Source organism: Pinus tabuliformis, chromosome 5_2, assembly GCF_031772625.1.
Source record: "Pinus tabuliformis cultivar Carrire ecotype Pingquan chromosome 5_2, CPIR1, whole genome shotgun sequence".
In the NCBI taxonomy this organism is placed as follows: domain Eukaryota; kingdom Viridiplantae; phylum Streptophyta; class Pinopsida; order Pinales; family Pinaceae; genus Pinus; species Pinus tabuliformis.
Window position 1 is genome coordinate 81,899,268 of NC_142306.1, and position 14,642 is coordinate 81,913,909.

The following is a 14,642-nucleotide window of genomic DNA, read 5'->3' on the forward strand; positions in this document are numbered from 1 at the left end:
GAAAAAATTGCAATGGGAAAAGCTTTTAGCTAGCTTGGAAAAAAGATGTCATCATTGGACACACAGAGCCCTGAACTTCGCATGTCGACTGGTCCTCTCCAAAGCAGTCCTCCAGGCTATACCACAATACATGCTTTCCATTCTTCCAGCTCCCAAAGGAATTCTGCAGAAGATAAGGGTCATACAAAGGGCTTTTCTCTGGTCGAGTAATTCAGAGAAGAAGAAATGGGCATTGATGACATGGAATAAGCTTTACAAACCCAAACATCTAGGAGGGCTGAACCTGCAAGACCCATTCACGGTTAACCATGCCTGTGTGGCAAAATTATGGTGGAGGTGGATTAAAGAGCCCAACTTACAATGGGCCAAACATTGGAAAGAGAAGTATGCCCAAAATTACAGACTGCAGAACTTAATATGAATGCAATAAACTGTGGAAGGCTCTCCAATTTGGAACATGGTGAGAACTAACCGGCATATTATTCGGGAGCAAATTTTTTGGGAAATTTGAAACGGAAAGACGACCCTTTTCTGGGAGGATGCATGGCAACAACTCCCTAAGTTGGAAAGCCCTGAATTCGTAGATATCTAAAGAGGAAACCAGGAATAAGGTAGAACCACAGTGAATCATTACTAGAAGGAAAGAAAAAATGACCAGGCATGGAGAACATGGCTATTCCATGAGGCAAATCTATGGCAGAAGAAAACAATAGTTTAAGGAACCTGCGAACACAATTGGCCAAAAGAAGGATAGGGCAAGCAAGGGATAAAGACCAATTATGCTGGGGAAAGCTTGAAGGGGGCAACTTCACACTCAAAGAAGCAAGAACACATATAGAAGGTAATGAGCATGAAGAGACAGTCAAGTGGCACAACAAAGTATGGGATGCCCAACTTTGGTCGAAGATTAAAATGTTCCTCTGGATTCTAATGCACAGGAGAATGCTCACTAGGGAAAATCTTTGGAAAAAAGGATTCATAGGTCCTCGCTGCCCCACGTGTGGAAATGAGGAGGAAACCATGAATCATCTCCTCAATACTTGTGAATGGGAAGACAACATATGGAATTTGGCAGAAGCCACTCTTAAAAGGATGGACAGGATAATGAATTCAATTCAAGAAACTATAGAGAATTGGAGAGGTAACTTCTCCAGTACCCAATCGGTTAACACAATATGGAAACTCATTCTAGGGTTTATAGCATGGACAATTTGGAAAGAAATAAATAGGCGAGTATTCCTAAATGAAACAAGAGATTTAAATCACACAAAAAACACAATTCTTCAAAATATCAAGAGAATAGTTCTCGCCAAAGGGAGAATGGAACAGGACAAGAACATCTCTAATTTAGACTTACAGATTTTGAAAGCTTTTGGAATTAACATGGGAACCTTCACGTCCTCTTCGATTCACCGACAAGAACTGAACTCCAATGGGAATTTCTGGATTCCTCTGCCGATAGGCTTCCTCAAACTCAATTTTGACGAAGCCTCCAGGGGAAATCTGAGACCTACAGGCATTGGAGGTGTTATCAGGGATAGTAAAGGTGAAATTCAGCATATTTATAGTCAATCACTGGGTGAAGGAACTAATAACGAAATGGAATTTGCAACGCTTGAACAAGGTTTGAGAATTCTCAAAAGATTGAAAGTTGGAGCCACAATGGTGGAAGGGGACTCTCAACTAGCGGTCACGGCAGTAAGAAAACTGTATACAGGAGCTAAACCAAGTAAAGTCAGGAAGCACTAGAGGCTTGCCAAGGTAACATAACTTATCGCAAAACATATATCTTGCCTGGACGAATTAATCCTTCATGCAATCAGACGTAAGGCGAATGTAGTGGCAGATCATTTGGTAAATTACGGTGTCGATAATCCCTCAGCCCACTGGGACACCTGTTGGCAGGTGATTACATGCTCGGAGCTGAAGAATAGGTGCACTCTTCTTTCAAGGCGGGATATCATTTAATGAAAGAAGTGGGGAAGGGTACGAAGAATTTCCACTTGTGAGAAGAATGGATTCGACCATTAGAAGAGACATTAGGATAAGTGGATGGCAGGTTCAGGCAGTACAAGGAAGGAAGTGGCAATTAATTCACAAGAATGTAGAGTTGGTACTGAGGAGCACCACAAACAAAAAAGATGGGCAGCGCCGGAATTAAAACACAAAAAGAGACACTTGGCAATCCACGAATTGGTTCAAGCATGGAAAATGTTATAATAAGGATTCGTATCATCAACAAAAATATGGGGTTCGGAGTAGCAGTTATTATGACAGGATAGGGGATCATCAAACGGAGAAGTGGGAAGCCTTAGGCTGGTTGAGGTTTCCATTTACTATAACTAAGGGATCCCAGCGCAAAAGTAATGCACTGCCTTCCCAAGGACTCAGCATAGCATTCATCTGTGTTCTCAAAAAACTTAGTAATTCTATTCTCTGTCATAGAAGCATGGTGCGTGAGGGTAGCCGTAATGCATCGGCTAATAGAGACCTATAGAATGCTTGGGACGCTTATGAAACACGAACCTCTCTTAAGGAAAAACGCAAGATTGGGGAACTTGAAGTGATTGTTGCAGAGGAAGAGGAGCACCTGGATGAATAGGACATGGAGAAGGAGGTAGAGTGGGTTCAGGATCCTAGAATGGCAACCACTCGGGCTACCCTATTCGTGCGTACTCAGGTAGAGACTTGGAGAATGAAAACAATGTTAGCAAAGGCAATGAGTATGCAAGGGGATTACATTAATCAGGCTCACGAAGCCATCGATACTATTTCCACTGATCACACAGCGAGACTGGAAGCCTTGAATTTCAAGCTCAGTGCCTTGGTGCAGCAAGTCGACACTCTCTATGAAAAAATGATTGTTTTAATCAGCCTTCTCAGGAACACCATTAGCAAGGATCATTCTGCTGCAGGGGAAGGGGTGGAGGAAGCCACAGGAACCAGCTAGGGGAAGCACACACCTTAGCGCTTTACTCTGCCTGGCAATTCCTTTGCTTCAGCCAACCAGGGTACCACCAGCAAAGATTATGTCATCCTCAAGCTGTAATGGCTTGTTTTGAATTCTTCAGTTTGCTATTGATGCTTAGAACTTGTTTTTGTTTCTAGTTTTTAAGTTTACTGGTTTTCTTTCTGTTTTGATTTTTAGTGTCTCGGATGTCCATCTGCTCTGTTTTCTATAAGTTATCTAGTCGCCAGAAAGGGCACTCTGTTTTGCAGGCCCCAACTTTTCTTTATGCTACCCTGCGTGGTATGCCTTGGGATCGTTTAGACAGTATTTTTGCGGCTCTTAAGTGTTGTAAATGGGCAAAGCAGTCTCTCTATAGTCTGTGCGAGTATACCTTTTTGTACCATATGTATGCTATGAATTAATACAAATGTTGATTTACAAAAAAAAGCTCATTTTTGGAAACTATTAATTAGTTATACTTGTAATGTTTTGACTTTGAAATTTTATGAGAAGAATAAAAACTCAATTAAGGTTGTTATGAGTTCAATATTTGTATTATGTGATTTTCGCATTCATTTTTATGTTAATCATTATTTTTGAAAAAAAAATAGTGATTATTATTATTTTTTGACATGAAATTCATAAAAAAAACTATTATTTAACCATTTTTAGTTAAAATTTTCCTATAAAAATTGTGATTTTGACATGTCATCTCTAGCAAAAAATTATAAAAAATCATCAAAATGTGTAGTTTTTAGTTATATTTATGTAAAAAAATGGTTATTTTTTTGTCAATTGTTTAAAATTATTGTTTTTTAGAGACAATTATTTCATTTGGATTGAAATATTAATTAACAATATATAAATATGTAGAATATCGAAAATTCAAAATATTGACCTTCTTCTTTAAATATGCAAAATAATAAAAACCTCACTAGAAAAATAAAAATAAAATAAAAACAAGAAAATATGAAGAAGAAGGCCACTTCAAAAATTGTTAAATTTAGAAAATAATTATTTACATTTCATACATTAGAAATTTAAAGTAAAAAAATAGGTCTTTTAAAAAAATGGCCTGATGCAGAATTACCACTTTTTAAAATCAGCATTAAAATCACTACCATTCTAAAATGTAATGTACATAAAAAAATTTAAAGTGCCAAAAACTATGCTCTAAAATGACGTGTGTTCTGCATCACCCGTTTTCAAAATCGGGTCACTTTTTTGCTATCTCTACAAAGCGGGTAACAGTATCAGTTCCCGTTTCAAAGTTTACATTGTTTTGATATGAAGATGTTAGAAGGTGGATCTGTTGCTAATCATTTAAATGAATTTAATACAGTTACTAGTCAGTTAAGTTCTATAGGGGTAACTTTTGACGATGAAGTTAGGGCTCTATTATTTCTATGCTCATTGCTAGAAAGTTGGAATGGTTTAGTTATGTCCATTAGTAACTCTGTCTTTTGATCTAGTACTTTAAAGTTTGATAATGTTGCTGGTGCAATCCTTAGTGAGGAAATGCGATGGAAAAGCTCTGGTGAGACATCAAGTAATGCTTTGACTACAAAGACTAGGGGAAGAAAAATGGAAAGAGGAAAGAGCCCAGGATATCGTAGTAATTCAAGGAAAGGTATATCCAAGTCTAGATCGGGGATAGTGTGCTGGAAATGTAGGAAGAAAGGACGCCTGAAGGAAGACTGCAAGTATCGGAAGGGAAAAGAGGGAGATGTGCAGCAAGAAAACAATCATGAAGCAAATGTTACTGGTGATGTGTTGCAAAATGCTTTGATTCTTTCATTAGAAAATATTAGTGATGCCTGGGTGGTAGATTCAGGGGCCTCATTCCATGCCACACTTGATAGGAAAAATTTTCATGATTATGTTCAAGGAGATTTGCATAGGTTCGATTGGGTGATGAAAAACGTTGTTAAATCATTGGAATGGGTACAGTTTTCATGAAACATCGTAATGGGAATCAATGGCTATTGAAGGAGGTAAGGCATGTTCTAGATCTGATTAAAAATATGATTTCAATAGGGCATTTGGGAGGTGATGGTTGTGTAACTACTTTTACAGATAAAACCTGGAAGGTCACTAAAGGAGCCCTGGTAATAGCAAAAGGAGAAAATCTTGGTACATTGTATTTATGCAATGATATTTCTAATTCTGTTAATGCTTTAACCTCTACAGGAGAAGATATGGCATTGTGGCATCATAGGCTTGGGCACATGAGTGAGAAGGAGATGCAAATTCTTCACTTAAGAAATTTGTTGTTAGGTTTGAAGCATGTTGATTTAAAATTATGTGAGAATTGTGTGTACAGAAAACAGAAGAGAGTAAGATTCCTTGGAGTTGGGAAAGAAAAGAAGAGCAAGAAATTAGAGCTAGTGCATACAGATGTATGGGGACCTGCTCAAGTATCATCTCTCAGTGGATCTCATTATTATGTTACTTTTACTGATGATGCAACCAAAAAAACTTAGATTTATTGTATTCGAAATAAATCTGATGTATTTGATACTTTCAAGAAATGGAAAGATTTGGTTGAAAATGAGACAGGAAAAAGGTTAAAGTGTCTCAGATCAGACAATGGAGGTGAATATTGCAGCAAAGAGTTTGATAGGTACTGTTCAGAGAATGGAATTCGTAGAGAGAAGAAAATTCTAGGAACACCACAAGAAAATGGTGTGTCAGAAAGGATGAACAGGACAATCATGGAGTGTGCAAGGCGCATGAGATTGTATGTAGGATTTCCATTACATTTTTGGGCAGATGGTGTAGATACTGTTTTCTATCTAATAAACAGAGGGCCTTCAAGATCCTTGGATGGTGGTATTCCAGAGGAGGCATGGACAGGTAAAAAGGTAAACTACTCATTTTTAAAGACTTTTGGTTGTGAAGCCTTTGTCCACATTAATAAAGAAAATAAAACAAACCTTGAGGCAAAATCAAAGAAATGTACCTTTATTGGATATGGTGTTAATGATTTTGGTTATCGCTTTTATGATTATGAAAAACACAAAATCATTAGGAGCATTAGGAGCAGAGGTGTCATGTTCAATTACAAAGTTTTTGTATAAGGGCCAAATGCAAGAAAAGAAACAGGAAAAAGAAAATAGAGAATACACAATAATTGATGAGATCACAGAAAAAGTGAAGGTGCTTGAAAATCATAATGATCAGCAACTAGAACAACAACAACAACCACAACAGCAACAAGCACATCAAACACTTGAAAGTGGTGTTAGAAGATCTACTAGGATAAGTAGACCCCCTGAACAATATTACTCTCCTTCATTATATTATGTATTGTTGATTGATTCTGGTGAACCGGAATGTTATGAAGAAGCAATGCAGGTAGAAACTAGGAAGAAGTGGGAGCAAGCCACGAAAGAAGAGATGGACTCCTTAGCACATAACGAGACTTGGGACTTAGTCAGGTTTCCTGCAGGTAAAACAACCATGGTAAATTTTAGGGGCAAATTTTAGCCCAAGGGAAAAATTTAAGGGGTTTTCCATTTTAGAGGGGCTAAATTTTTATAAAACACCCATTTCTTATATTTAGCCCAACTTTTATTTAAAAAATAATTATTTATTTCATTTTAGCCCAAAACAAGGGGTGGATAAACTATGAAAAGACTCATTTGACCTGATTTTCCTGGTTTGGGAGGTTATATTCCATTGCAATCACTTGATTTTCTGCTTTGCAATGTTAAATTCGTTTACAATCGCCCATTTTCTGGTTTGGGAGGTGGTTTAGGAGGTTGTATTTGGTCCCAATCGCCCTAATTTCTTCTATGAACGACTCCTTGTTTTTTAATCTAGTTTTCATCGATGGCAAGGGTGTAAATAAATAAAAATAAAAATAAAGTGGAGGTATGGTAAATAAATAAAAATATAAATAAGCTAAAGGTATGGTAAATAAATAAAACCTCTTTTTATATTTAGTCCATAACCCTCTTTCTATTTAAGAAGGCTAAACAAAAGGTTTTATTTAATTGAATCCTATGGGACAAATACCATATTTATAAAAGAGATATGCTATATTAATAAAAATATAAATAAACGAGAGGTATGGTAAATAAATAAAACATTTTTTTATATTTACTCCATAAGTCACCATATATTTAAGAACACGCAAGGGTGTAAATAAATAAAAATATAAATAAAGTGGAGTTAGGGTAAATAAATAAAACGTCTTTTTATACTTACTCCAAAGGTATGGTAAATAAATAAAAATATAAATAAACTAGAGGTATGATAAATAAATAAAACCTCTCTTTATATTTAGTCCATAACCCTCTTTCTACTTAAGAAGGCTCAAAAAATAAGTTTTATTTAAGTGAATCCTATGGGCCAAATACCATATTTATAAAAGTGGTACGGTAAATTAATAAAAATATAAATAAACAAGAGGTATGGTAAATAAATAAAACATTTTTTTATATTTACTCCATAAATCACATTATATCTAAGGACACTCAAAAAATGCGTTATATTTAGGTGAAGCCTATGGCCCAAATTATTATTAATACCACGCAAAAAAACATTATTAACCCTAATATTAGTATTAATAAAAATAAAGGTGGCACATGGTATTGACCCATGGTATTCACATGGAGTGTAGCCTATTTAAAGGGGCGAATTAAACAAGCTATTAGTCTGGATCTACTCAGTGCCGAGCCAAATACCATGGGCCAAATTATTATTAGTACCATGAAAAAAAACATTATTAACTCTAATATTAGTATTAATAAAAATAAAGATGGCACATGGTATTGACCCATGGTATTCACGTGGAATGTAGCCTATTTAAAGGGGAGAATTAAACCAACTATTAGTCTGGATCTACTCAGCGCTGAGAAGGATCAAATATCGTGATATGCAAACTAGCATAGAGTGAAAAAATATTTGATCCCTCTCGCAGATGGTAGATCAAGAGTAAAAATGGATCTTGTAATTTAATGTCACTTAAACATTTTAACTTGGTTAAAATAAAAATCAATTATTAATTTTATTAATTTTTATATATTACTAATAGTAATTTTTAAGCTCCAGGTTTATGATAACCCATGGTAATACCATGGTATTCATGTGAGCATAGACTATTTAAAGGGGAAATTCTATCAACTTAGATCCATCTTAATTTCGAGTCTACCAAGTGCTGAGAGGGCTAAATAGATTTCATCCCTCTAAGAGTGGTTGATGTGGAATGAAGATGGATATAGGTTGGTTTTTATGATAATGAATATATTAAATAGACTTAGGAAAGTATATTGTAAAAAACATCTTAAGGTGAATGGTTAAAGCTACATTTAGTCACTTCACAAAAGTTAGTAAAAAATACCAGTATCTCCATTAATATTGTTTTTTCTGATTTAACAAAAAAAAAATCAAAACAATGGAATCTTATCACTCTTTCGACATCAACCTCGCAGAAGAGAGATAGTGGCTACCCATATTTCCCACCATTTTTCAAACATTCTCAATATGATATCTTCATGAAAAAGTTAAGGTACTGATGTTGGATTAGTTGTTTGAAAAATATGCTGGTTTGTACAACCTTTCATCTTCTCTGTTATTTTTAGTTTGTCGTAATGATGTGTAGGGTTTGGGCCACTAAACCATGTTGTCCTAAAAGGCTAAGATTGTACACCAAAAAGGAAATTAATCCACATGTTACAACGTTGTTAGAAAATGCAAGACATATGAAGGTAGTGAATTATGCTAATAAGCAATTTAGATTGGGAGAGACTTAATTAAATTTTATTATTTAATTGAAGATTTCCAATTAAAATAATAATAATCTACATTTATATATTTATATATTGATTGGAAGGCTTCTGACAATGGTCACTTCTTTCCATTAGATCCCCTTCATTCCGTTGGGATACCTACTACTTTCTTATATTATATAGTTGGGGCTTGCTACTTGTTGGCATTTTGGGGTAAACAAACTTGATGTGTTTTTTTTTTTTTGTTTTTTTATCTTGCACTTGGATTATATGGAATAAGAAAGAAATTTGATTTGAATTTTCTCATCCTAATAGGTAAATGTTTGTAGATGAAGATTCCATCTTAGCAACTCTATCACAAGGAAATTTTGTATATTTTGTTGTTGCTCAGTACAAAATCAAGCAATTTTTTTTTTTTTTTAAACTCAACATTGGTTGCATTTAGGAGCAAAGAGTTGTCTCCATGTCTTCTTCATGCAAGAAAGTTGTATGGTCCAATGATCCTGCCATATGACTGTTGACAACTAGCTTGCGGTACAAGGCTATCCTTGATGATGAAGTGGTAGTAGTAGCTTGGTGGTGGCGAAGATTTGGAAAGACAAATCTTCAATGAAATCCATGATTTTTATGTGGTTGGACCTAACGAATACTGTTTTGACGTTAGAGGTTCTACAAAATAAGGCAAGGTAGGGTCCTGGAATTTGTACTCTATGCAAATGTGAAGGGGAAACAATAGACCACGTGTTGGTGTTCATTTGTATTTTTTCTCAGGAGGTATGGGGTGTTATTCTCCCCTTATTTGAGGATAGGGTACTTGGTAGGAGGCTTCCTTGTTGGACTATTTGATGATAGAGAAATCAAATAACATAGATCATTGCCCCTAATTGCCTCTAGAGCCATTTGGACAGGAAAGAAGGAATAAAAATTTTGTAGACAAGGATATCCCTCCTTTTCAGGTACATCATCAAATAAAATACCTATATGAAGGCATAAAAATGACTCCAAAGGTTAAAGTTCCAAGGTGGGTTGCAATCTGGAGGTTGATAAAACTTATCCATGGCCTTTCTTTGTTGGTGCTTGCTAAGGTGATATTCTTGTTATATATATTATCTGTGAATATGTGTGATATTATTGTTCTATATATTATCTGCGATTCGAACCCAAGTCAGCTGCTCCTGCATGTGTGATATTCTTGTTCTGTATATTATCTGCAATTTGAACCCAAGTCAGTAACATGCAGGAGGCAAATTCGAATTGGTGCTGCTTTTGGTGTCTTTCATGTCTACCTCTGCCCGAGAATTATCCACAATACATCAAGTTCTGGATTCACATGTCTCCTGATATTTCATTATTTTTCACATTTTGAAGTGGTCAGAGAGGATAGCTCTTGTTTCAGGTGCAAACATATTCATTGCAGGTCATAATGGGTAGTGGAACAGTAGGGATGGGTTTGTTGGGTCAATATAATTTGAACCCAACTGCAAATTTGATGCCGAAAACTTCACAAGTAGATTTGGGGGTTCCTTGGAAATAGAAAAGAAGAAAATTAGGAGGTTTGAAACTTTGAGGTTGTTCCCATCATATAAACCTTTTTGTATCACAACAAGCTTGACAATGGGAAATCCTTTGGTGTTCATGCTGGTGCAACCTTGCAACTTCCTAGGTGTGCATGTTCTTCACAATTCATGCTATGATTTATTTATTTATGTATTGGTTTTTGGTTGAAATTGTTACATGTATAGATAGCCTATGTGACATCCTTGATAATATTGCCATTTGAAGACCAAGTGAAGAAAGCACAGATCATAGTTGAATATAGTTTAACTTAGAGGTGTTTAGAAGATTCATTTGTGAATTGAGTTGCTGCAAATAAGCTTCTTATCTTCATTTAATGAACTATGTCAAATACCTCAGTTTTATTTATAGTTTTGTTGAGTTAATGGTTAGTGAATGGCTTGATAAAGACTTTGTTCTTGATCTGGATTCCCCTCGGATGCCAGCAAATGGAAATTGTAGACCTCAATAATAAAATTAATGCTTCGGTCAAACCATGCCTCAGTTACTGAGGGTACTAAATTTATTGTGATTCCTTTATCTAGTTTGTAAATTACTCCGTACAGAGGGAAAACAGAGCTTTGTAGATCCTCCTCTGAGTGAGCTCGATCCTGAAATGAATGTGATAATTGAGAAAGAAAAGCAGTCACAATTCAATGGCTTGGAACTTATTTCTTCTGAAAATTTTACATCCTGGGTGGTTATGGAAGTTGTTGGATCATGTCTAACAAACAAGTATTTAGAAGGAATCCCTGGTAAGAGGTAAGTGCTTGAAGATATAACTTGGAATGTGAAGAATAGCACCATCATGATTGTGATTGTGTCTGAGATGCTTGGCAGTTTCTTCTTGCCACTTGGTATTTTTTTCTTGTTAAACTCAGTTTCTCTTAGCTTTTGGACCTGCAATTTTTAGTTTGAATGTTGGAGATGTGTGTAATGGTTTCTGGGTTCAGCATTATAGTGTAGAGACCTGTAGTTTTTGCATGAGTATCTGTTATCACAATGATGGATACAGTTGTTGGACACTTTTCTATATTTATTCACTACTGTGTTGGGTTGGGATATATGCCATGCATATAATATGTTGGAAATGAATTCATTGACCAATGTGAGAGGCTTTGCTAGCAAAGGGCCCTAGAAGCAATCCATCTTAACAATAGTACATATGATGCTAATTTTCAACCATTATCTTGATCCCCAACTAATTTTGTTGTTTATACAACTCTCCTCCAACCACATCATCGCATTATGGTGTGCATGGTTCTGAACTACAAACCTCCTTTGATTATATTATCATTCCTATTTGGGCATGTAACTCGTGAAAATTTTCTTTGCAACATTTAGGGTTTGGACTTATCACATGGAGGGCATCTATCTCATGGATTCACAATAACAAAGCGAGTATCTGCGACATCAATTTACTTTGAATCAATGCCATATCATCTAGATGAGTCCACAGGTGAGCTTGCATTTCTAGTCTAATAATAATTAGGAGGGAAACAGTTCCATCATTGACAAATATTGAACCAATCTTTTGGGGAAGTGTTCAAAGTGTTAATGGTCAGGTTTGTTTTCTTGGGTTATAGGATTCATTGACTATGAGATGCTTGAGAAGAATGCCACCCTTTTTAGGATCAAGCTTATCATTGTTGGTGCTAGTGCATATCCCCGAGATATTGATTACCCTCGCATGAGGCAAGTATTGAAGTTGGGTATTTCTAAATATTATAATGGCAGTCCTTTCAAAAATTTCTCTTTCCAACAATGTTTATTTTAGCATATTTTATTAATATGTTCTTATATTATGTAATGTTGTTTTTATTATGATTTTAGTACTAAAAAGTTTGTGGTTTGGGAAGATTGCCAATATAGTTGGGGCATACTTAATGATGGATATGGCACAAATAAATGGTCTTGTTGTTTCTTCTATAATGGTCAGTCCATTTGATTTTTGTGATGTAGTAACAACTACAACGCACAAGGTGAGTTGATGCTATTAATTTTCTTTGCACTTCACCCTTTCGATTAAAAATATGAGTATATTAGATGGAACTTTTTTTGGATCTATCTTAATGATATATATTTGTGCCATTCCCCCCTTGTAGAAGAAAAAGAATCCAATTAATGTTCAAGAAACGACGAAGAACTAAAACAAATATGCCATTCCCATCATAGGAGGAGTGATTATAGAGTTACGAGGTGTAGATTTTCCTTTTGATTCTCTTTCAAGTTCTTTGATTTAGTTTCCTGTTTTCATTTTTTATGTTCTTTCTATTTCTTATCACTACTAGATCAAAACTTCGATGAAACTAATTATGTTCCTTGAATTGTTTCTCAATTGTTTCACTTTTTTCCTTTCATTTTTATCTTTCTGATATTTTTCATTCTAAAATATTTTTGGATTACAGGGTTGTGATTTTTATTATTTATGAGGTCCTTGGGGAGGCATGATATTCTTAAGGAAGGAACCGGTATTGCGGGTCGACCTAGAGACAACCATCAAAAATGTATTTTTTCTAGGGTTATAGGTCAATTTGAGTTCTCCTTCCTTTCCTCCATCATCCATATTGTTCTCCTACTCATTAATATCATAATATTGGATATATTGTTTTTTTGTATCATTTCGTTTCTAAAAGATACATGAAATAATTTGTGGCTTTCTAGGGAGGACCACATAACCATACCATAGGAGGGTTTGTTGTTTGTTAAAACATGATGTAACTACAAAGTTCAAGGCTTATCAAGTACAGATGTAGCACTCTCACATGTCTAAGGTTCTGTAAAATTCATGCATGTGAATTATTTTTTGAATGGATTTTGTTTCTTATCAAAGGTAAAATAGTTTTAGTAAGTTGTAGCAAATTGCTGAGCCCTTGCAAAGAGCCTAATGAATTTGGGTTACAATTTGGTGTCTAGTGGTAGTGAAAATCACCTAGTTCTAGTTGATTCGAGGCCCTTGGTAAGGATCATCTGTTCATATGTTGGAGTACACAAGCTATTTGTATATTGATTTCTATTGGATTTAGTTGGTTGAATGTAACATGGTATATATTAATGGGTTTGGATAGGGCATTGATGGTGCAAGAGTAGAGGGCGTTTTGGATGTTGCTTCTATCACACTGAACAAGAATTTTGTACCAGGTTACATGAATTTTTACTTTGTATATTTAAATGTAAGGGATTCATTAATTTTCCTTTCTCCATGGGATGATATATCTTACTTTAATACCTTACATTTTTAAGTGATAAAAGTGTTATGGTTCCTGGTGATAAACGCATAGGGACTCCTCCATTAGCCACCGGTGGGCTTCTTGAGGATGACTTTATTAAGGTTGCAGATTTTATCCATGAGGGGGTGAAAATAGCCATTAAGGCTAAGAGCTCTATGAAAAGTGCAAAATTAAAAGATTTTATAGAATTTATTAAGTCAGACAATTTCTAGCTACGAAATAGCATTGTTGATCTTAAAAAGCAGGTTGAATAATTTGCTATCCAATTTCCATTCTCTGGTGTTGGCACTAAAAATATTAGTTAGATATATGACATACTCACAAGATCAGAAGTTTCCTTCATTAACTTTTAGGTTGGGCTTTAGTGACGATAACTAGGTTGGTAAGATCTGGTTCCATGTGTATATTATAATGATGAATAATGTTTTAAGCTGAATTTTGTCTGAATTTATGTGCTTTCCCAACATTGGCATTAACAGATTCTATTCCGATGGGTTGGATGTTGAGTTTGCCATTTTATTTATTGGCAATTATGTATGACTCTCTTTTTGTTCATCATAAGAATTTTGGGTTTAAAAAATTTGATAACTTGTATGGAAGCTATTATAGCACTTATTTATGTGGTGTGACTATGGATATTTTATATAGCCTAGAAAGAAATATTCCATACTTCTCAAGGGTCTAGGTATTGGGTCAATTACACAGTTTCATAAAGTGTGTTCACTAAGATACTTCTACACATGCACAGATTCCATGTATACATGACACATTTGCAATCAATTGGGCTTCTAAGATTTTATTGTTACATTCATCATCTCACATAGGCTGGCAAGAATTGGTCCCATTTGTAGATTATAACAATGAACCATGTTGAGATCTGTATTTTTCTTGAATTTATGCGCTTTCCCAGTATAAGCATACAAATTTTGTTTTGGTGTGTTGGATGTTGAGTTTTCTATTTTATTTATTGGCAAAAAGTTTCTATATAATTTGTATGGCACACCCTTTTAATCCTTCATTTTCCTGAGTATTTATTTCGACCCTCTTTTATAGAGACTTAGGTAGGAATAAATAGAAATAAAGTGCTACTGTTACATTATTTTACACACCCTTTATGGAATGAATTTACCACCCTATCCATGGTTTATAGATAGAACTGACATAGCTTGAGTA

At 35.1% G+C, this 14,642-nt stretch overlaps 1 protein-coding gene across 1 annotated transcript; it reads left to right on the forward strand.

Moving 5' to 3' along the window:
• The first annotated feature begins 1,320 nt into the window (after positions 1-1,320).
• LOC149157639 (uncharacterized) lies at positions 1,321-1,749 on the forward strand. The gene has a single exon (XM_089433748.1). The coding sequence runs from the start codon at positions 1,321-1,323 to the stop codon at positions 1,747-1,749; it is 429 nt and encodes a 142-aa protein (XP_089289874.1).
• Positions 1,750-14,642: the final 12,893 nt, after the last annotated feature.

Coding starts and splice junctions, on each gene's coding strand:
- LOC149157639 (XM_089433748.1), top strand. CDS start 1,321: ATGGAACAGGACAAGAACATCTCTAATTTAGACTTACAGATTTTGAAA.